Source organism: Barbus barbus, assembly GCF_936440315.1.
Source record: "Barbus barbus genome assembly, chromosome: 47".
NCBI lineage: Eukaryota > Metazoa > Chordata > Actinopteri > Cypriniformes > Cyprinidae > Barbus > Barbus barbus.
In genome coordinates, this window is record NC_136725.1 from 23,957,838 (window position 1) to 23,983,225 (window position 25,388).

General features: G+C 35.7%; 1 protein-coding gene across 2 annotated transcripts in view; it reads left to right on the forward strand.

The window, feature by feature from the left end:
* The window catches only part of LOC306865668 (netrin receptor UNC5C-like), a 217,004-nt gene that overhangs the window by 90,921 nt on the left and 100,695 nt on the right, over window positions 1-25,388 (forward strand). For both annotated transcript variants that reach the window (XM_079410411.1, XM_079410412.1), the window contains exons 2-3: window positions 10,708-10,935; window positions 23,038-23,181. In XM_079410411.1, the coding sequence (XP_079266537.1) occupies window positions 10,708-10,935; window positions 23,038-23,181 (372 nt within the window). The remainder of the gene's footprint in view (window positions 1-10,707; window positions 10,936-23,037; window positions 23,182-25,388) is intronic.

Sequence of the window (25,388 nt, forward strand, 5' to 3'; positions counted from 1 at the left end):
GTGGTTGTAGAAGTAGTCTCTCACAACGATGAATAATAAAAGCTGCATTTATTAGCATCAACACACTTATACCTTTTGTAAACTTAAGATCCGACAAACGTAAAGGCAGAACTGAGGACTTATAAAGGGAGAGGAACAAACGAGGAAACAAGCTGATTAATCAAACACAGGTGATGGGGATCATTAATTAACAGAACTAGGACAGGAACTAAAACAGGAAGAACCAAATAAGGTAGGAACAGAACAAAACCAAAACTGACATGTTACAGTTCTATAATAAAATATGAATTAAAAAAAGCAACAACAAAAAAAATAATAATTTTGGCTAGTTGCCAAGGCAAATTTTTAGTTTGATTTGAAATACTAAAATGACTAAAACTGAAATTTAAAAAAATTTAATAAAAACTACAAACACAAAACAAAATAACTAAAAATATAGAAAAACATAAACTTAATAACGTAATAAACAGACACAACAAAATTTCTAAAAATAAACTTCTTTCATTTATGCTTTTTTATGCTAAATTTATTTAATTTAATTTATAGTACTAAAATAAATAAAACAAAAATTTAAATAAGTTAATATTAAATATTAACAAAACATAAAAAACATGAAAAATATGCCAAAACTAATACATTTACAATATATTCAGTTAGTTGCCAAGGCACAATTTTGTTTAGTCTTAAGTACAAAAATAACTAAAACAACTAATTATAATAATATTAATAATAATAAACTATATACATATTTAAAACCCCAAACAGTAATACAATTGCAAACACACAACACAATTACTAAAAATATAAGAAATGTAATTTTTTTTCTGGTAGTTGCCATTAAAATTTTTGTTTAACTTGAAGTAACAAAATAACTAAAACTGAAATAAAAATTAACAAAAAAACAAAACAAATAGACATAAAAATAATAAAATTACAAACACAACCAAATCACTAAAAACTAAAAAAAAAACTTAAAACTAAAATTGTCAAATTAATAAAAACTATATAGACACATTAAAAGTAATACAGTTACAAACAACAAAATGCAACAAAACTTAAACATTTCCTTTCAGCAAGTTGTTGAAGGCAAAACGTTTTATTGCGATGATTTTCCTTCAGCGTTTAGACTCGCAGGTGCTGCATGCGCTTTCAGAAACACTTCATCCCAGAGACAGCAGATTTCACACACATCCAGCGCCGATCTACATTAAACATGGCACGCGCTGCTCTGGGGAAGCTCTATTAATTGAAAAAACAATCAGGCTGTGGGTGATGGAGATGCTTTGCTGCTGAACCCGAACCGAGAGGCTCCGAGGACACTTCCTTCATCATTTATTCCCAGCAAGCTCTTGTCAGAGCGGATTGTTTGGATAGACATGGCCTGCTCGCTTCACACGGGCGGCACATGCAGGGGCTTGTGTTGTTTTTTGGGTTTTTCTGTCTGGCTTTGAAGATGTTTGGGCCCCTACACACTAGAAAGAGAGCCTGGACTCCCCAGTTTCATCTCCGATCCACCATATGAGAGGGAGGTGAAGAGGGTTCGGTGTTTGTTTTCGTACATGAATGTTATCGCTCTTGTTTTAGCTGGTTATCTTCCCTGTCTTTTCAAAGAGTCCTTCCTCTCGTGTGGTGAAGCTACAAAGGACTCGACCTCTTTATTTTAAGAAGCCTCTCTTTTGAGTTATTGAGTTCCTCACACAGATCTTTGGTGTCTCTTGCTGTTGAGATGACACTTTGATATTTGAGATGAGCGGATAAAGACCTCTCATGTTTCAGTAACTCCAAAACCAAAAACTATATAGACATATAAAAAAACTAAGTAATAAAATTACAAACACAACAAAATGACTGAAAATAAAAGAACACTTAATCTTAATGTCTTTCATCTAGTTTCCAAGGCAAATTTTCAGTTAGTTGCTGTACTAAACTAACAAAATTAAAACTGAAGTAAAAATGAATAAAAACTTTATAGACACACACAAAAAAATAAACTAATAAAATGATCAAAAACAAAAAAAAAGTACTAAAACTTTACCTACAAATAAAATGAAAATTATAGTGCTAAAATCTCACTGCTCCAATCGCATCAGTGCAATGCATCTCAGAAGTGTTTGCTATTCCAGCCTCGAGCAGCTGAACCTGTAGGAGACGCGGGCCGTATGCGGCTCTATACTGTGATCTGTCGGGTCACTGCGCTGCTCTGCTTTCATATCAGAGCTTACGAGAGCGTGGCTTCATTTTCATGAAGCAATCCAGCAGGAGAAATCCAATTGAAAAGTTTTTGCTGGAATATTCACTCGCTGACCTTCTCTGCCGCTCGCTGCCTCCATCTATCTCCTTCTGTGTTCATACAGTCAAGCTTTCATTCCAGCTGCAGTTTCCTGAGCACGTCATACGCCATTATGTCAGTGCGGATTAGATGTGCTCATGCTTTACACTTTCTCATGGCATCGCGCTCTCAATATTTACAAAATGTAGGGCATCTTGTGGTACTTTTACAAATCGAGAGGCACGAGGATGCCACGGTTATTACTTTTCGAAGAAGTGTTCCGCTTTCATTTATGCACAAAATATGCATGATATTTCTGCAGGGGAAAAAAGGAAAAGAAAAGCTGAAACTTGCCTGGTTGATTTGATGGTCTTAACTGGACACAACATTTATGCACAAAATATGCATCTAATTCCTTCAGAATTTTATTTTTTTTGCCTAGTTACTAGTTGATTTTTATGACTATTAAAAAATAAAACAAGTGCGCAAAATATGCATCATATTACTGCAGAAAAAAATTATTTGCCTACTTGTTGATTTGATGACTGTAGCTAGACCAAAATAAATAAATAAATACAAACAAAAAAGCACAAAATATGCATCATATTCCTGCAGAAAAAAACATTATTTGTCTAGATTTTTGCCTAGACTTGATTTGATGACTATAAATGCATATGCATCATATTCCTGCACATATTCCTAGTTACTTGTTGATTTGATGACTGTAGCTAGACCAAAAAATAAATAAATAAAAACTAAATACCAGAAAGGACAAAATATGCATCATATTCCTGCAGAATTTTTTATTTTTTTTTTGGCGTAGTTACAAGTTTATTTGATGACTATAAAAATAAAAACAGTACATAAAATATGCATTATATTCCTGCAGATTTTTTTTTTTTTAACTAGTTACTATTTGATTTGATGACTGTAGCTAGACCAAAAAAATACATGTATAAATACAAAAAAAAAAGGCAAAAATTATGCATCACATTCCTGTAGAAAAACTTGCCTGGTTACTAGTTGATTTGATGCATTTAACTGGACAAGTAAAAAAACAACATGGTGTCTAGTTGCTCAATGAAGCCAAAAAACAATTGTTTCCCCTCCAGATTTGTTTTAATTTGATTTATGCAAACAATAAAATAAGCATCATAATCCAAATTCGCATGTGGATTGATATTCAGAAAAGCCTTTTTGGTTATTATAGTACTATGGCATAATATGATCCCTTTTGCATATTCTTACAGCCTCCGTGGAAATGTATGAAATTAAATTTTAATCTCACTTCATATGGAAGCAATTTGGGAGATTTCTGAATAAAATCACTCAGAAGGATTGCAGATTCATGGGCAAAAGTGAACAGACTTCTGCTGCGAGTGGTTTCATGAAGCATTGCATCAGAGGAGATGAAACGCTAATTGCCGTAAGCGTGTTGTTCTAGTTTCCAGAGGTGACGAAGGTCACGCGGTGGCTGCGCGGTGTGACTGCTAAAGCTAAAAACATGCAATTAAAAGACGCTCGGCCTGTGACAGCAACTCAACAGCTTTAGATGATTCAAGGTCAGGGACGTTTATTCCTGTTTTTTCTCTTGTTTTAATTCGATGGAAGGCCTGTTTCTCTGAGGGGAAGGTGTGGTTGAGTTTTCTAGATGTGATTGTGATAACTGTGACTCAAATTACATCCCCGAGCACCAGCATCAAAGCGTGGCAGCCTGGCGTGAAGGTTTCTCCAGCGTGACGGCATGCAGACTGGGCGGAGCTCAACACAGCCCCTCGGACCACTGGGACAAAACCACAGTCTACTGGAATAGTTATGCTCACTCTCAGGCCATCCGAGATTAGGATGAGTTTGTTTCTTCATCAGATTTGTAGAAATGTGTCTCTGCATCAGTGTCTCAGCAATGGATGCTCTGCAGTGAATGGGTGCCGTCAGAATGAGAGTCCAAACAGCTGATAAAAACATCACAATAATCCACACCACTCCAGTCCATCAGTTAATGTCTGGAGAAGACAAAAGCTGAGACAAATCCATCATTAACTAAAATACGAATCCATAATGCATAATAACACTTCATCCAGTGAAAAAGTGCATCTCCTGTTGTCCCTCACATCAAAATCCAGCCACATATTTGTTGTTTTGTCTTCGCTGCTTGATCTGTGCAGATTTCTCTCCTGATTCAGACCAGAACACTTTTTCACTGGAGGAAGCCTTATTATGGATCATATTTTAGTTAAAAACGTCTTAATGATGGATTTGTTTCATCTTTTGTCTTCTGAAGATGTTTTTAGGGTAACAGATGAATAGGGTAAAAATAGACATTATCATGCTTTCCCCAGTAGATTAAAAAAACATGTTAGGAAGTCTCAAACTTGACCAGTGCTTGCAAAAGAAACAGTGGCTGTGCCTTACAGACAGACAGGGCTGATGGACGCAGCATGTGCTGCATTATGTCTTGTGTTTGACGCAGGAGTGAGTGTGAACTGTTTTCTCTCTCTTTTGTCCACTAGAGATCTGCGAATCAGTGGGGGCTTGTTGGCGTTGTCATGTTTTTCCATTTCTCGTACGCTTTTTCACCAGAAAGCCTCTTTTATTCATTATTTCTGCTGCTGTGGAGGTTGATGAATTGGAGATCGCATGCGGAGACGGCACGCTGAAGCCTTTCATGCCTCCGTCTGATCTCTCAGGCCTGCCGCGAGACACTGATAGCGAGGCTCCACGAGTTTCCTCCGTTCTAGGAGGCCGTTTTTGGGTCAAGGTCTGGAGCGCTGGCAGGAGGAGTCTGGGACGTCTCGGTCTCTGCGAGGCTTACATGACTGTCAGTGGTTTGGCACGAGGGCAGCGTTCAAGAAATGTTCAAGTGTGTGTTTGGATGCATGTGTGTGTGACTGAGATAGCGATCGTGCTCGGCAGGGTTGGCAGTCGCACCGGGTCGTGGTTCTGGTCCATAGATAATTGTCGAGCTGATAAACCTGCCCTGGTTTGCTCAGATACCGTCCAATGGGAAGCTCTCTGAATGCTTTTCCTGTGTTGTTGTGGTGCGCTGTGTCTCTCTGCCCTATAATAGAGACCGAATGTTAATGTCCCGTCCCAGTTTTTTTTAAAGTACAGCACCATGTGTTTTCATTTTTGTTAAAGAGATCCAATAAGCATTCATAGACCAAAAGCAATAAGCCCCGAGAGGCTGTCTGTTACAGTGATTTTACCACGGTTAAAAGCGTTAGGCCCAGACTCAAAGTGGAGAGGTAAATCACTGGTAAACGTGAATCTGATTTATGGTTTTCATCTGCTGGACGATAAAATAGGTGGGAAAATCTCACATATGCATGTTTAAGAACCAGAAGATCACAGATACTTAAGGGTGTAGGACTCTTCACTCCAGACAGGAAGAAAATACAAAGAAACCATCCAGAACACACTTCTGGGTAGCTGGGTAGATTACTTAGAAATTGTTGTCCATTACTGATTACAGATTACATGATGGAAACTGTAGTTAGTAACGTAATCTAGGTTATTCATTTTAGGTAATGTAGGCCTATTTTAGATTAGTTTAACTTGTTAAGCTTACCATTAAGTATACCATTGTGATATAAAAAGTTTTGATTTCTGCATCATAAAATGCATTAAACATTACATTAAACCAGGGTTTCTCAAACTGGGTTTATTGTATATCCATAAAATTTATGTAATTCAGGGCTCCAGACAAAAAAATCGAGTAAGGAGCCATTGGCTCCTATAAAAGAAAAACTTAGGCGCCAAATAATTTTTTTAGGTGCCACAAAATAAAAGTGGTTTATTTTATTATTATCATTTTATTTTTCCCCCCTATTTTAACATTTCAATCATTTTGTCATGTGTTTGTCTTATCTTTTCTAGGCTTTATCAGCATTTTAATCCATCTTGTAGATGATCAGGTCGACCGGGGGACTAAGGTTCACTTAAAGTGTGAACTAAATGTCTTTTACAACTTGAAATATACAGTCACAAAGAATTGTTGGTTACACAGAATCTGTACCAATATCATGGACCATAAGCATCACTTGGCAACTGAGTGCAGTGCATCCTATAAATGTTGTCACGTCTTTCACACATTCAGTCTGTTTTTCTTCATTAGTAAAATGCAATTTTATAGGAGGAGTTGAATCATGTACAACAGAATAAGTAAAAATATTAATATGCAACAGCGCATAAAAATAGCAAAATGCTCCTCTTTATAGTTATTTTTCTAGTTGACTGATGAGTTTATGGACACTGAGTGGTTATTCTGAGGTAAATGTATTACAATGCAATGATTACAAGCTTTATACATTTCCTCAGTTTGAAACACTGAATGAGATTTTCCATAAAACATTTCAGTAAGTTGTACTATAGGCTTTCTTATTGCCTACCTTTTGATCATGTTCATTTCATACTATAGTAGTAAATCGAAATATATAATGGGTTCACTTGCTGCTTTAACTGAGGTGCTAAAGAGATCGCGCCTGAGCATTAAGTGCGATACTCTCCGCTCGCGCGATCCGGACGCATACACGGACCGTGTGGACGCGGGGTACTGGTGTTTATATTACCGAAAGTGTGCGCTTGTGGTCCGCATTAAAGAGCACCCAAACCGCATCATTTGAATTTCATAGCATTTTAAAGCTGATACTTTGTTTATTAAAAAGTAAGACAGCACAAAGCTGTCCAAAACGCATTCGAGACGGATATAAATCCAATCGCTCGAACCACTTCAGGAGGAGGTCTGGGCGAAACCGGACAAGTGTAAATGCATCTGGTTGTTGAAACCACATATGGTAATTTTACTCCTCCCATAATATTAAAATAATAGACGTGTGAGAGCGTTTTATAGGCTATATGGCATGTTATAGTCAGATATGACAGCGCAATGCAACACGCATCACCGCGGATGAGTAGCGGAGTATTTCTTCAGCAAGCGACGCGCAAACTGAATGAACCTGAAAGTAAGTCGCAGACGCTCAACACACAAACTTCTTCATTAAAAGTAGCGAGACTAGCCTATCTTTCCAGTGCTGATGCCGCGCTCTCTTGATATTGAAATTAGCTGATAATTAATAAAATTATCCATTGCTTTCATTGACGTGAACTTATATTTGCATATGAAGCGGGAATTGAAGAACGGATTTATATCCGTTTTGCGAAGACACATTTATGTGGCCAAGTGTAAATGGGGAAACGTTTTAACAAATCATATAGATATCTGATCAGAGAAAATGCATGAAGTGAGCAGGTGTAAACAGGCCCTTTCAGGTCTCTCTCACTGCGTTCAGCAGACTGTGTGCGGCAGAGACGAGGACTGTTTGAAACTCTTTTCCAGTAAAACTTTGATGCGCATCGTCTTATGTAAGTTTAATACGTGAACATAACAAAAGATGTGAGCGCAAAACAATCGGGAAAAAAGTCCTTTCATGCAAATTATATATAGTCGCCAGTGGCGACCTCAGCAAAAACTTCACTCGCAAATTAATATTTTTGGTCGCAAATGCGACCATTTTAGTCGCAGTTTGGAGCCCTGTAATTCATGAATAAGTAACTGTATTATGATTATTAAGCATTATAAAATGTAATATACTCTAATTACAAGTACTTGATTTTTGGAATCAAGTGTAATTAGCTACTACCCAGCACTGATTGCAAATAGTAACCACCTAGAACACATTAGAACCAGAAGATCACATATACTTGAGGATGTAGGACTCTTTTCACTCCAGACAGGAAGAAAACACCTAACAACCACTCAGAGCACCCTAGCAACCATCCAGAACACACTTGCAACCATATAGCCGCTTGCACACATTACAGTGTCATTGTTAAATGTTTAATTGTGGTTACAGTTTTTGAAAATTTAAAAAATTGAACTTTCCATTCATGCATGCTCAGATGTGTCAGGTGACCCATGTGGAGGGTCAAGCCAAGGTTACGGCTCCCCTTCAATTAGCAGGTGATTAGAGGCCAGTGACGGGGCAGGTGTGATTTAAGACCTACACGTGATGGAAAGCTGCTGCACTCTACCCAGAATCCCCTGGGGCTCTATGTGCTAATGCAGTCTTACCCGTTCACCTCCATCTCCTCGTTCCCCTAACACTCAGACATGGGCCTGTTACATTGCGGCTGATATTGATGTGATGTCAATGCTGCTCTCTGACAAGGTCTGAAGGGCGGTAGGGTTGGGTACAGAAAACTAGTTTCATTTTAGAACTGGTTCCAAATTTCCAAGAACCGGGTATTCGATATGATGCGTGCATTTCGATTCTGCTTAACGATTCCTGCGTTTTCATTTTAATGTGCTTTAAAATGATCTAAGTGCATGAACGGAAAGAACTTGCACCTTTTTGTGTGCATTTCACTGCAGAAAAGGTTGTTCCGGGCCAGTTATTAATGCACTGCCTGTTATTAATGTTAATCAAAAATCAAAAGAAAATCATTCACTGATCTTGACTGTACGGAGCCCCTTAGAGCTCATGGTGGTGGAAAGATTTCGGGGTGGGTGAAAAAAATTTGGGGTGGGAGGAAAAAATATTTTTCAAATCTTTTGCGTTCTCTCGCAAAGATGTTTGCGTTCCCTCGCAAAACTTTGCGTTCTCTCGAGGGAACGCAAACATCTTTGCAAGAGAACTTAGGGGCTCCGTATGACTGAATATCTTTAATAACTTAAATCTATATTTATTTATGAAAAGAAAACTATGCAGTGTTTTTAAAATTTTAAGTAGTTTCTGTGCCTGAAATTTGGTTCAGCTGTATTTATTTATGCTATTGCTAATTGATTTATTTGTTCCTATTTTATTACAGACTGTTTACTTGCCACTTAACACTTTAATATTTGAAATTTATATAAGTCTAGTTGTTTTTGCTGTGGTATTTTTGTTAAAAGCATAGCAAAAGTTCCTCTTGTAGGCCTAAGTGTTGCTCATGTTATTCAGCTGCAACAGAATGCTTTGTATAAAGACAGAATAAATGTTTGACTTAATCTAAAGAACCTTTTTCGACTATAAAGAACCTTTTCTGCATTTGAAAGGTTCCATGGATGTTTAAGGTTCTTCATAGAACCATTGATGCCTGAAGAAGCTTTATTTTTAAGAGCGTACAGGTGTGGTGAGACGCGGCTCGGCCGAGGGTGCAGAGGTGTGGCCAGAAATCTGTCTCTCGCTCCGGATTCATTCTCCTCTTGTGTAAATAATGGATGTCTGGTAGCCGGGTGTTAAGAATAGAAAGTGTATTTGCAGGTGACAAACGCCTCTGCGCTTCCCTCTCGTGGAGAGACATGGAGTCAGAGGGCAGATATTAGAACGCGACCGGCAAACACGGGACGTATAGAGCCCAGTCCGTCTCGAGCGCGGTTTCATTGTCCTCAAAGGGAATGTGGATTGCCTCTTCCTGTTGACTTTTCTCCATGAGCCCCGTCGCTCTGCCAGCATCAGATAAATATAGGTTTGTGTTTGATGAGGAAGACACCGGTGAGGCAAGGTGAGGCAGGACTGATGAAAGCCAGGCGTAATTACAGAGGACGGTTACCCGTCTGCAGACAAATATCTGTGGAATTAAATAAACCAGATTGCCTCGGCTGAAGAAGACAGCCGCAGGTTTGTGGGAAATGAAAACTCACACATTTAGTCTAAGGCACCAAACATACTGTATGCAAGTACATGACGCTTCTAACCATACAAGATCAAATACGTACAACATGATTCATAAGTATAAGATACATAAGTATAAGTATATAGAGTTTGAAATTGAATGAATTGCCTTCAACACGTTGAAGTTTAATGGAAATGACGGGGCAACGAATTTACTGAATTGCACATCTGTCTATCCAACTATTTATCTCTCTGTCAATCTATCCAAATATCTATCTGTCTGATTGTCTGTCTATCCGACTCTGTCTGTCTGTCCATCTATTCAACTATTATCTATCTATCTGTCTGTCTGTCTGTCTGTCTGTCTGTCTGTCTCTCTGTCGGTCGGTCTGATTGTTTATCTATCCTGCTGTCAATCTATCTAGCTATCTGACTATCTATCCATCTATGTCTTTTTTGTCTGAATGTCTATATATCCGACTATCTACCTTTCTGTCTTTCAATCCATCCATCCAGTTACTTTTATTCATTCAGCAGATATTTTCTATCCAAAGCAACTTACAATTGAGGTACAGTTAATTTTTAAATGTTTTTAGTGCACAGTGACAGGTTTAAAGTATACGCTGGATTGGTTCATAAGCAAGAGCAGAAGTGAAATGTTGGAATATATTTCTTTGCTTGCATGCACAAGCTGCATGTGATTACAGTCTCTCCATGACGAGCGTCTGGGTCTGTTTCTCTTTAGCTGTCGCGAACAGTAGCTCACAGCCTCGCAGGCAAACACATGTATATGAACATGCTCTATAAAACACTCACTCCTTCTCTTCTCATCTCCTATCTCTGTAGATGACGACTATCTGGGATTGGGTGAGCTCCCGGAGACGTTCCCCTCGGACCCGCCCGAGCCGCTCCCGCACTTCTTGATGGAGCCGGAGGAGGCGTACATCGTCAAGAACAAGCCCGTTAACCTGGACTGCAAAGCCACGCCGGCCACGCAGATCTACTTCAAGTGCAACAGCGAGTGGGTTCATCAGAAGGAGCACACGGTGGAGGAGCGCGTGGATGAGGCCTCGGGTTAGTGTTTGGATATTAATTATATACATTTATATATTTCCTGTAGCATAATTATATAAAAATATATATTTGTATTATAAATCTTTTAAAAATAGTTTAATATTTTATTTTATGTTCTGCAAGTGAACATTGCTTTATTGTTCATCCCAAAGAGGCACAAAATCACTTTCTCAGACTTTTACATTAAATGTTCCCTCCTGGTGAAATGACCTGATCAACTGGATCTGAGCAGCTGAGTCCTTAGCCATGTTCAAGAATCAGCCCAAAACACATCTCTTCCATCTTTATTTGACCCTCGAACTCTAGCACTATTGTTCTCTTAAAAAACAAAAACTACTAACACTAGCTTCTCTGTTCTTTTTGTATTCTATCTATTTGTTTTATTCTTATTTATTATACAATTAACAAAAAGCAAAAAAGGCACTAGCTTCTCTGTTCTTTTTGTATTCTATCTATTTGTTTTATTCTTATTTATTATACAATTAACAAAAAGCAAAAAAGGCCTCTAACACTAGCTTGCTCTGTTCTTTTTCTATTCTATATGTTTTCTTTTTATTTATTATATAATTAAAAAAAGAACTGTGTTAAGCTAACTGAGGCTTGTTACAGCACTTGTGTATCATTGCTCTCTTGTTGGTTTTGATTGCTTCTATTGTCCTCAGTTGTAAGTTGCTTTGGATAAAAGCATCTGCTAAATGACAAAGTAAATATGAATGTTTTTAATAATACATATTTATGTATTTTATTATTCCTTATTTAATTTTCTTTAATTAAAAAACAAATTAAGTATACGTTTATTTAATGTATATATTAAGATGAGATGCTGTATATAATATTTTAATAATGTATTAACAAAGTACATATATTACTAGTATATTAATTGTTAATAAAAACAAATACTCGAATGAATATATAATACGTTTTAAATAATAATATAATACATATAAAAAGTAATAAATATATAATAAATAATAATTACCTAGAAATATTGATATAAAATTACATAATATAATATTATAATACTTCATAACAATATAAATGTTTACATTTTGTAAAAATCATATGTATTTATTAAATATTTGATTATAAATATTTATTTCATTTAAAAAGTTATATAAATTTATTTTATATATTTATTATTAAAATATTATGATGAAATGAGATGGCGTATATAATAAGTTTATTTATTTAACCGAATACAGTTGTCAGTTCAGTTTGTAAACTCATTTCTGTACCAGTGGGGGTGTTTTGGGATGGGGTAAAGAGGAAAGCACACAGATATGAATGTGAAGGCCTTGCATGCACAGCAGCTCTCGTCCCTCGGGCGGTCGGGTCTTAAAGTCAGAAAATCAAGCAAATGAATAATTCAGAGGAGACTTTTTATGGCGCCCCCCACCTTCCTCCAGCTTGTAATGAGAGTGGAATTCCTCAACCTTGTTAAACTGCGAGGGCCACACAGAGACGGCCGTAAACTCTCCATAGAAAGGGTTTGTTTGGGACATGGACATCATTAGGAGTTTTGATGCCCAGATCTTCTGTCTGACACACTTGTTTCACTCGAACCCTTGGTAACAATCACTCGTGGGATCTGGAGCTTCTCTCTGCAGTTCCAGAGCGCTTCAGGAGCTCGCTTTCAACTCCTCTATCTCGTTTGTGTCTCATCTGTACTTCTGTTGCTCTGAAGAGTTCAGCGTCTCTCAGCTCATTTTAGCGTGTTTTGTCCGTTTCTTTATCGCCTCTGTTTCCTGTGATGACGACATTCAGCGAATCACGAGCCGCTGGCACTTCTACAACTGAACCACTATTTTGCTCCATTCTCTACATTTTACAACAGGGGAAAAAAATGATATACAGATATAATGATATATTTGAAATAACACACAGTATTTTGTATATGTCTCCTATTATATATTATTATTATTATTATCTATTATGTTTTATTAATTATGGTATTTTTTTGTATTGAAATTAATTTATTATTAAAATATTCTAAGATTATTATTACAAATCTTTAATGTTTTTCATGTTTATTAATTTATTTTGAACAGAATACAGTTGCCAGTCAGGTTTGATTGTAAATGCAGTAAAGAGTTTTACTTAAAAACAGGTTTCACACAATTTACACATAATTTACACAATACACATTAAATAAATGAACATTTTTAAAGTATATTTTAAATATATTTATTATATATAATGTTTTCTTTATTTTTCAAAGTTACGTGTATATATATATATATATATATATATATATATATATATATATATATATATATATATATATATATTCACGTGTGAAAAAGTGTTGGCCCCCTTCCTGATTTTTTTTTTTTTTTTTGCATGTTTGTCACACTTTAATGTTTCAGATCAAACAAATTTAAATATTAATCAAAGATAACACAAGTAAACACAACATGCAGTTTTTGAATTAAGTTTTTTCTTATGAAGGGAAAACTAAATGCAAACCCACATGGCCCTGTGTGAAAAAGTTCTTGCCCCCTAAACCTAATAACTGGTTGGGCCACCCTTAGCAGCAACAACTGCAATCAAGCGTTTGCGATAACTTGCAATGATTCTGTTACAGCGCTGTGGAGGAATGGTCCACTCATCTTGGCAGAATTGTTGTAATTCAGCCACATTGGAGGGTTTTCGAGCATGAACCGCCTTTTTAAGGTCATGCCACAGCATCTCAATAGGATTCAGGTCAGGACTTTGACTTTGACAAAATCTTTCACACAGGGCCATGTGGGTTTGGATTTTGTTTTCCCTTTATAAAAAAACCCTTCATTTAAAAACTGCATGTTGTGTTTACTTGTGTTATCTTTGATTAATATTTAAATTTGTTTGATGATCTGAAACATTAAAGTGTGACAAACATGCAAAAAAATAAAAAAATCAGGAAGGGGGCCAACACTTTTTCACACACACACACACACACACACACACACACACATGTTGGGTTTCCATGTTTTATGGGGACTCTCCATAGGCGTAATGGTTTTTATACTGTACAATCTGTATGTGCTATTGCCCTACACCAACCCTACACCTAAACTTAGCCCTCACAGGAAACATGCTGCATTTTTAGATTTTCAAAAAACTTTATGCTGTATGATTTATAAGCTTGTTTCCTCATGGGGACCAAAAAATGTCCCCACAAGATTAAGATTTACTGGTATTACTATCCTTGTGGGGACATTTGGTCCCCAGGACGTGATGAATACCAGGTGCACACACACACACACACACACACACACACACACACATATATTTTTTATTTGTTATATATTTACTGTTGTTGTCAGCCTGGTCTGGTTTGTAACTATAGTAAATACAGTTATATATTTTGATTTATTATTTATACATTTTTTATGATTTTCTAGTTTGTTGTTATGAAAGTATGTGTTTATTTAATGTATTAATTACTACAAAATGAAATGGTGGTGTTATTTATTTATTTTTTAACAGAACAGAGTTGTCAGTCCAGTTTGGTTTGTAAACGGTCCTTTTTATGCAGTTTTGCTTATAAAAAAAAAAAAAAAAAAAAAAGAGAGACTAACACATTGTAATCTAAAAGACAAGCTGAAAGTTTTGCAAAACTAACTAATTTCCAGAGTAAGTGTTTCAAAATGTGAAATTGATGCCGTAAACAATTACCCAATTTGGCACATTGTTTAGTTGTTACTGGATTTAGTTCGTTCTGAATTTGTAGTTTATTGTCATGTAAACCCGCAGCTGCTGTGCTTCGACTCTCAGGCCGGTTTGTGTTTGAATTCTCCGTTTATTGAATCCTGAGGAGGATGGGAGTGATGTTGGGCTGGAAATGAGGTGCTGGACAATGCTGGTGTGTGTGTGTGTGTCCGGAGGGATTTAATATCCAGCCGTTCAATAGGGACGCGGCACTGAACGCCAGAGAGCGAGATTGCTACCTGAGCGCTCGCGGCGACAACTCAATTTCCCTCTTTTGGCAGCTGAATGCAGCCAATCAAAGCAGCCGTGTCGTCTGTAATGGCTCCAGACCCTCGGGGTGTTTGATTCTCTCACACACTGACCATTGTGATTCACTGAGGAACCTGCAAAAACTTCACACACACAATAACACACATCGAACAGACATGCAGATTGAATGGAATGGAAATAAATCTTCATCTGTGTATTGGGGTTTGAGTTTAAAGCTCGCAGCAAACTGATTTTCAATCATCCTGTCGACGGTTTTCTTAGCTGTGACTTTGACGAAGATGAGGTTAACGCTGAGTATCGTCCCTCGTCCCTGAATGTCAGAGGAGTTTGTGTGCTGAGAGCGCAAATATGAAACTCCATGAGTCCACGTCTCACATAGACTGAATCACTCCAGAGCCAGGCTTCTGAATGGAAGAGGAAGAGAGAAAAACTGAATCTCATTACTAGCATACTGTATACGGCCTACTGTTTTATTTCATAAAAAAAAAAAAAAAAAAAAAAAGAATATGTATTCTTCAATTTTAATAATAAAAATATATAAATATAAACAATATATTGTGATTAATATTATAATTAAGTTTATATAATAAATACAATATTTTATTATTTAATATTTTGTTTATATTTTCATTTTAATCAAATAAATAATCATAAATGAAGTATTAATAAATAAAATTTATTACAAAAATGCATTTGTATATATAAAAAATAGACAAGTTACAAAAAAATTCACTATTTAATATTAATATTTCTGTTACATTTTTAGTTTAATAATAAATTAAATGATCATGAGCATATTATATCTGCTTAATAAGATGTAAATGTAAATTTTAATGAATTATTATATTTTATTATTATTATTAGTTAATAAAGATGTAAAACATTAAATAAACAATGTTGTAATATTTAATATTAATATTTGTATGTATGTTTTAATAATAAATAATGATGAATATATTATAATTAATTATATCATATTAAAGTTATGGATGGTTTATGTGTGTGTGTATATATATGTGTATGTGTATATATATGTATGTATGTATATGTGTATGTATATATGTGTATGTGTGTATATATATATATATATATATATATATATATATATATATATATATATATATATATATATATATATATATATATATATATATATATATATATATATATATATATAATTTTATATTGTATGTTATACAATGTGTGTATATAAAATGTAATATTTCAAGTGTCTATCATTTAGTCATTTAGTAATAGTTTCACTTTATGTAAATTGGAGAAAAAAAACAAATTTCAGTCACTTCATCTTAAACATCTTGACAGTTTGATTAAATGAGTCAGAAGAGAAAGTATTTTAAAAACGTAACTGCGCTGTAGTTGGTCATAAAGAGCAGGAATAGTGCTGCTCCTCTCCTCTCTAATTTCTCCTGACTGACAGAATAGAGCCGCAGATAGAAGTTGCTCTGGCTGGTCAATAGCTATTTGAGCTGATGGAAACCTGATCTGATGGTCACAATCTCTCTCTCTCTCTCTGTGTGTGTGTCTCTCGCGCTGCTTTTCTTCTTGTGTTTGGTCAGAGAGGCAGATTAAAAGACATTTTGTGCAGAGCTGCGTGGCTCCAGCCTGCTGTCCCCAAAATAAATAAAGAAAGAGTTGGCTTACTGCGGAGGCCGAGCTCAGATCATTAGCTTGCTGCAAATGGATTTCTCTGGAAGCCAATGGAGTCGCTTTGAGGAGAAACACCTACTCAAATGTTCTCCTATCGATCCGGCCTCTTAAACACTCATCCGCGCCTCACAACTCGCATTACTGATGGGCCGTTCGGGATCGCGTCTATTTATAGTGTCTGAATGATTGCGATGGGTGTGGGCTGGTTTCATCCGTGAGCCATGGCACTTAGGAGCGACACAAGATGGATGGCAGTCGATTTGTTTCTTTCCGAGTCACGTGTTTCTCACCCGCCGTGTTTAATTATGTTGCTTGCCACACAAAACGGCCACCAGGAGTAAATAGGAACGCTTCGATTTCATTTCTTTTGCCAGCAGCGTCGGTGTCGTGTGAACTGCCTCATCATGTGAAGGTTTAATCCAGCAAGTGCTGTCCAGATATCGTCTGATTTGGCTGGAATAAGTATATATAAGAATGCTATATATAACAATAAAAATAGAAAAAATAAGCAATATTTTATATGCATTTTGAATTTAATAATAAAATATCCATGTATATAATATAATTAATATAAAATTGTATTACATTATAATATATAAGTTAAATAATTATATATATATATATATATATATATATATATATATATATATATATATATATATATATATATATATATATAAAACAGTGTACAGTGTACCTACCTAAGAAAGTTCTTGGAATATAAGGTAGCTACATAGTATGTGGAGCAGGACTGTAAAATAAAGTGCTTGTGATAAGAAGACGTAAACAGGGCCAGCATCAGATGAAGGGCAGCAGAGGTCAGGTGAGGAGCGTCTGACCGTTAATCTCCTCTCACAGCCGGCTGAGTTCATTATGTGTAACACACACCACAGAGCTGAGTGATGATCGAGACGCCCTCTGTGGCAAGCCGTTTTGACTTATTTCTTCTCAGGATATGAATTCTTGATATCAACAATTCAATTTTTACTAGTTAAAATGCTAATTCTTGATATCAGGAATTAGATTTCTACTAGTAACGATGGCTACTTTTGATAAGAGCAATTACATTTCCACTAGTAACAATGTTAATACTTGATATCAACAATTGGGAGGGTAATTTCTGATATCTACAATTTAGTTCTTGATATCAAGAATAGACATTTTTACTAGTAAGAATTGCATTTCTGATGTGAAATTGGAATTTCAACTAGTAAGAAATTAATTCTTGATATTCATTTAACTAGTGAAAATACAATTACAGATATCAACAATTTAATTCTTGATATCAAGAATTAGCATTTTAACTAGTGAAAATTGAATTGTTGATATCAAGAATTAACATTGTTACTAGTGGAAATGTAATTGCTGATTTCAAAAATAGCCATTGTTACTAGTAGAAATCGAATTCCTGATATCAAGAATTAATATCCTGAGAAGGAATAAAAGTCGCAAAAAGTGGCAAAACGGCTTGCCATACACCCTCGGCCTGATCCAGCTGTCCATCTCCAGCAGATCGATACAGGAGAACCAGAGCCCTGATCAATAATGCATCGTGTCATACACAGGAGACGTAATGTATGACAGGCAGGAAAATTATTTCATCATCATTTCTGCGGTAATAAGAGCGTGGCGTACTGGAGTCACCCGCTGCGTAATGACAGGATTTTGAGGTCATCGTTCAGCCAGATGCTTGATTGGTGCTCATAAAGTCTGTATTTGTTGCAGTTTTTTAGTCCACCGTTTTCAGTTCACTAGCCAATAATTTTTTTATGTCATGTCGTTTTATGTGAAGATTGAGAATCAGTATGATAGCTGATATATAAATGTGAATTTAACTGACATTATATATATTGTGAAAATTTGTGTTGTATAATATTTATGTAATTTTTATATAATGGTTTTATATTTATATTAAATTAACTTTTACTTTTTAAAATCAGTATTTAGTTTTATTTATAATTACATATTATTTCTAATTTATTTGTTTTTCTCAGATATGAATTATAAAATTATATTATTTAATAAATTTAAATGATACAATTATATTAAAAAAAATATATAATGTATATCTACAAATTCAACATTATTTTACATTTAAATATTGTATAAGTTTTAGTTTATTTTTAAAACCATAATAGTTTTTAATATTTTATAATAATTTACCTAATTGATTTTTTAATAGCAATTTAGAATTGTATATTATTTCTAATAATTTATTTTATAAATATAATATAATTTATTGTAAAAAGTATACAATTATGTTAAATTTAATAAGTATTTTAAAATATAAAATGTAAAAAATATATTTTACATTTTTATTTTTAGATATAATTTATGATTTATATTTTAAATTTATATACATTTTACTTAAATTTATAATTTAATCTAGAATTCCTTCATCAAGAATTTAAATGTTTTTCTAATAAGTGCAATCAGTCATCAATTCCTATAATATACAGTAAAAAAAAGAAAATATATATTTTTTAAATATTAAAACTTTAAACAATTATATAATAATTGTATAAAATTATATAATATTTACAATACAAAAAAAATCTATGATAAAATATTATAACACTATTGTTTATTATTTGCCATATTCAAAACAATTGAATGATTTAAAACAGGACAGTACAGTATTTCTCTGGGCTGAAGCTCCAGCATCACACAGGCTTTAATTATTGAAGCTGATAGTGGCTCATAAACAGGGTCAATCGCGCTGCGGTCACTGAGCAGCCGTTCCCACGGGCCTCTGCCTCAATCAAACCGCTTCACGACGCTCCTCATGCCATGGTTTCCAGGCCAGACTTTGATGTGTCGTCCGTGAGCATCTGAAATGAGTTTGTGAGGAGTTGAATGACGGCCTCGGGAATAATTTGGTCGCAGATGAACGCCGCGTTTCCAATAAAGCCTTTCTGCATTGTAGCTTCCAATATAATGCCGTTTTGATGCAAATATAACGGCGAGTTGGAGTGCTTGTTGGCTTTGGAGGACAGGAAGAATGTGTGAGAAATGTGAGCTCTATCCAGCGCATTAGAATTGTCATTTCAGTGCCAGCTCTAGATTCCTAATCCTAATAAGCGGCTAAATAACTAGAGAGCAAATACAGGCCTGTTTGTCTTCTTCTACAGCATGTAACGTGTGCACTACAATAACTGCTGGATCGTTTCACTTCAGGATTTACAACAGAACAATCATTCATTCATACATTCATACATTCATTCATACATTCATACATTCATTCAATACATTCATTCCATACATTCATTCATTCCATACATTTTGTCCTGTAGTATCACATGCGAATTTTCGGTCAAATTATTTACATTTTATTTTTTAATAATAATCATTTTTGTAATAATTTTGAAAATATTTTTAGAATTATAAAAAAATAACTAGGATATAATAATTATATATTTTTTTCAAATAATAATTTATATTTAGATATGTTAATATATATTATTTATATTTTGTACTAATTTAGAGATGTCTGTACTTTCAATTTGTCACACTGCATGAACTTTTAACTTGAAATAGTGAAATTAATTTTTTAATTAGAATTTATGATAATTTATTGAATTTTATATTTTTATAATTTGTTTATAATCTATGTGAAAAAAATACACTTTTCCATTTCATGTCATTTAAATCTCATTGATTAAATTAAACCAAATTCTAAATATTTGCATTTTGTATGTTTATAAATAAATAAATTAAAAGCATTGTCATCTTGTTTTTTTTTTTTTTTTTGTCAAGCGCGTGTGTGATTTTTAAATGTGTGCAGATGAAGCAACAAGCAATTAGTATGTAGAAGAAGCTGGATGGAGGAGAGCGGTGCAGCACATTAGCATAGAGGATTACTGCAGCTTTACGACTCGAGCTGGAGCCGCTGGCCACACAAACCAATCACAACCTGTGCCCAAAAACCATCTCTGGGGCCCGTTGGGCTCCGACACGCACGCACTCACTCACTCCCTCACTCACTCCCTCACTCACTCACTCACTCACTCACTCACTCACTCACTCACTCACTCACTCACACGCACTCACACTCACTCACTCACTCACTCACTCACACGCACTCACACTCACTCACTCACTCACTCACTCACTCACAAACACACATGCACACACACACACACACACTCACTCACTCACTCACTCACTCACTCACTCACTCACTCACTCACTCACACGCACTCACACTCACTCACTCACTCACTCACTCACTCACTCACACGCACTCACACTCACTCACTCACTCACTCACTCACTCACTCACAAACACACATGCACACACACACACACACACACACACACACACACACTCACAGACAGACAGATACTCACTCACTCACGCACACACACATACACTCACACACACACACACACACACACACACACACTCACAGACAGACAGATACTCACTCACTCACGCGCACACACATACACTCACACATGCACACACACACACACACTCACAGACAGACAGATACTCACTCACTCACGCACATACACTCTCTCACACACACACACACACACACACACTCACAGACAGACAGATACTCACTCACTCACGCACACACACATACACACTCACACACACACACTCACACGCACTCACACTCACTCACTCACATACTCTCACACTCGCACACGCACGCACAAACACACGCACACACACACACACACACGAACGACAGCTGAACGTCTCCTCTTACACACTCATCCAGAGAGACATGAGAGCGATACGTCATGTTTCTGATCGGATTAGACGAGGCTCTCTTTTGAAATATACGGCTGGAGGCATAAAGTGTAGATGCGAGGCGTCGCTGAAGGCCACTGCTGTGAGCGCATTTATTTGTTTAGCATCCAGTGGCCAGATGAACAATAATCAGAGGAGTTTAGCAAACAGGATCGGGCCGCCATGACACTCCAAATGCGGCTAGAAAGAGTCCAAACAGCTCAATCATCCTGGCAGTCCATCTGTGTGTGTGTGTGTTTGATCATGCTCCTATGATGATCTCTACACGTCAGTGTCGTGTGTGTTTCTGAGTGCCACAGAACAGAGTTTTCTATGAGTGCAGCCAAAAACATGCATGTAAAGTGTAAAGAATGATTCCAGCAGAGACGTGACAGAACGGAGGAATATTGCTGCCTTCACGTGTTATCGGAAATATCCTATTTCCCACTTATGAAGTCGTGATTACGAGCTTGTCAAGTGCTTTAATGTCAGAAAGAATAAAATGTAGCATCCCATTGGTTGACGATCATATAAACATTCACCGCGCTATACATGCAGTTTGCTGAAAATTCTGGAATTTCGGTCAAATACATGCTAATAAAACATACAATATGCTTCGAATGCTCATTCATATCTAGCCTATAAATACACTACTTTAGCTACAAGACAAAGTGATGTAGTTTTTGTGAGAACAGCATTGACAGCAGCAATGGTTGTCCCCTCCACCATGTTTAAAGTTTATGACCCGCCCAACTCGGAAACTCTGTATCAAAATTATTTCAGAATTTCCCGGTAGTAAATACGACTTGAGTGGCCATTCACGTCCAATTTCGATTAGGAAACTCGTATTTCCTATAATTCCGATATTCATGGATCCATCAGCTGATCTTTATAACATGAAACCCCCCCCATCTCTCCCACTCTCCTGTCATGTCTGATCTGTCCTGCCATAATAAAGGCAAAAATGGCAAAAATAAATCTAAAAAAAAAAAAAAAAAAAAGAATTTTTGCATTATTTTAGAATATTTATTTGTTAAAATTAGTTTTAATAATGATGATGATGATGAATGTAATTTTCATAATTATATTCAATATATTTTTTAAATATTTATAATTGTTATTTTTATACTTTTTATGAGCTAAACAGAAATTCATTACACTGATTTTACCACAATTATATAGGTACGTGAAGCAGATGTGTGTTAAAATCACTAACACAGCTTTGAATCAAATAGTTAGAAAATGAGTTCTGTTGCGGACACATGCGATCTTGACCGGCAGTCTTGGACATTCAGTCTTTCTCTTTTTAAGTGGATGGAGCTGAAATTCCTGCCTGAGGGCTTCACAACAATCAGCTTGTTTTAGAAAACACTTGGATTACGGGCAGAGGTCACGCGTGCGAGCTGTTAGACTGCACATCCTTGTGTGTGTGTGTGTGTGTGTGTGTGTGAGAGAGAGTGCGTGTGTGTATGTGCGTGCGAGTGTGAGAGAGTGCATGTGTGTATGTGCGTGCGTGTGTGAGCGAGTGTGAGAGAGCGTGAGAGAGAGTGTGTGTGTGTGAGAGAGTGCGTGTGTGTGTGAGAGTGTGTAAGAATGCAAACAGGTTTTCTGTAAGGGGTTGGTTTAGGGTTAGGGTTGGGGATAGAAAATATAGTTTGGTCAGTATAAAAGTACTAGAAGTCTATGGAAAGTCCCCACAATTCACAGAAACGTAATGTGTGTGTGTGCAGGTCTGGTGGTGCGGGAGGCCAGTATCGAGATCACCCGTCAGCAGGTGGAGGAGCTCTTCGGTCTGGAGGATTTCTGGTGTCAGTGTGTGGCCTGGAGCTCTGCAGGAACCACCAAGAGCCGTAAAGCCCACGTCCGGATCGCCTGTGAGTCCAAACACACACACACACACACAGGAACTGGGACGACATGGAGGAGTGTATGCTGATGTTTTCCTTTCCTCTGGTGGAAGTGTGTTGCGTTTACATTCTTGTGGTGGTTTTCCTCATTTGGTGATGCTAACAAAAGCCGCATCCTTAATCGCACCAATCACAGCGCTGGCTTTTATATGCAGCTGCTGACCTCACTTTTTGCAATTTGCAATTTTATGCATTTTTGTGCATTAATAACTAAATATAAAAATTAATACTTAAATAAATCATAAATATAACAGATCATTTTAAAAAATATATTTATATATATATATATATATATATATATATATATATATATATATATATATATATATATATATATATATATATATATATATATATATATAATTTTTTTTTTTTTTTTTTGCATTAACTACATATAAAAATAAATACTTAAATCATACATATAGCAAATATCTCATGTATTTTTAAACATTTTTATTTTATGCAAATTTTTGTGTATAAATAATTAAATATAAAATAAATACCTAAATAATTCATAAATATAACAAAATTTATCATGTATTTAAAAAAATATTTTAATATTATGCAGTTTTGTGTGTGTTAATAATTAAATATAAAAATAATAAATACTTAACAAAATCATATATAAAATAATTCAAAGGAAAAATCTTAAGTTTAATTTTATATGTTTTTATTGTTGTTTTTGTTTTTCTTTATTCTTGTTTCTTGTTTTTATTTGGGGGTTTTTATATTTGATTTAATAAGTACAAAAAAAAAAAATATATATATATATATATATATATATATATATATAATACAAAATTTAAACTTTAAAAAAAATTGAATATTTATAGTCACTGCAGAAGATTTTCTTAGATTTTCTCTCTTTGTATTTACATTTTTATTATTTATATTAAATGTACAGAAATAATACAAGAAAAACGCTTTGAAAATTCTCAAAAGTCATGGTTATTTAAAAAATGACTGAAGGTATACCACCAGTAGACTATTATTAACTATAAATGTTCTGTAAAAACAATGAACCGCAGCTTTCAATCTGTCATCATGATGCAAACATGAGATATCAGACATACAGTAGTGTTTCTTTACAGGTTTTTTATTCGAATGCGTTGCTTTTCCATTGTTTTTTCTGTGTAAACATGGACTGTTTGACTGTTGCGCTCGCGTCTCTTGCAGCGTCTCTTCCATGAAACGGCTTTCTAAAAACACCACTCAAGTCAAAAGAAGTTCACTCCCATCTTCTTGCATTTTTCCTCTTCAACTGCTGCGTCGCATCTTTATCAACACAAAAGCGCACACACTGTGAATGGTGTCTAGCGATATATTCTACTTGTGGTCCTTCACAGAGTGTGTCATACATGAGCGTTTAATCACGTGCTCCGACATGCGGTTGGATCATTATTTTCTCTTTACGGTTATCATGGGCATATTGTCAAATTGTGTAATTCTAACATTTGGTAATAGTTCTATTCAAAATCGAGATTCCTTGATTTCTAAAAAATAAAATCATGGCAAAACATTACATTCGAATTAATCGAAATATTGCCCTGCCCTACTGTACAGTACTTGCTTTTTTCAGTGAAAAACTGCTGCTGGCACCTGGTTAGGGCGCTTAATTACTCCTCCTCGTTGACCTGTTGATCTCCTCATGGGCTTTAGTTACAGTCGGTGTCTAACAAACACTCATCTCTCTCCAGAGGCTAATGGAAACAGCAGCGATCATTTAGCCTTTTTCAGCGTCCCGTCTGTGACTGATGTTTTAATCAGGGCCTGAGTAACACTCCAGAGCGATAAATAAGCAGCGTTTTGTTGTTGTGGATCGCTGATCAATGGAAATGCCGTAAAGTTCAGGAGCTGTAGAAGGCTGGCGCTCTCATTGAGGATATTAATGGTGAGTGTGATTTGTGAGCGCGTTGCGTCAGGCACTTCCAGCGTGAGTTATTAGGGGACGAGCTTCGATCTGGACGCAGATGCTGTTTAACACGGACTCACACACTGCTGTGATTTACCTCCACACAACACACTCAACTAGAGAGAGACTCACAATAACACACTACTGTACTACTCACACTAGCGCTGATGTGTGTTTACTGTCACAATGGAACACCTGACTGAAATACTGCGTTTGTCAAAATGCACAAGATACAACTAGAGCACAGTGTTATTAAATACTG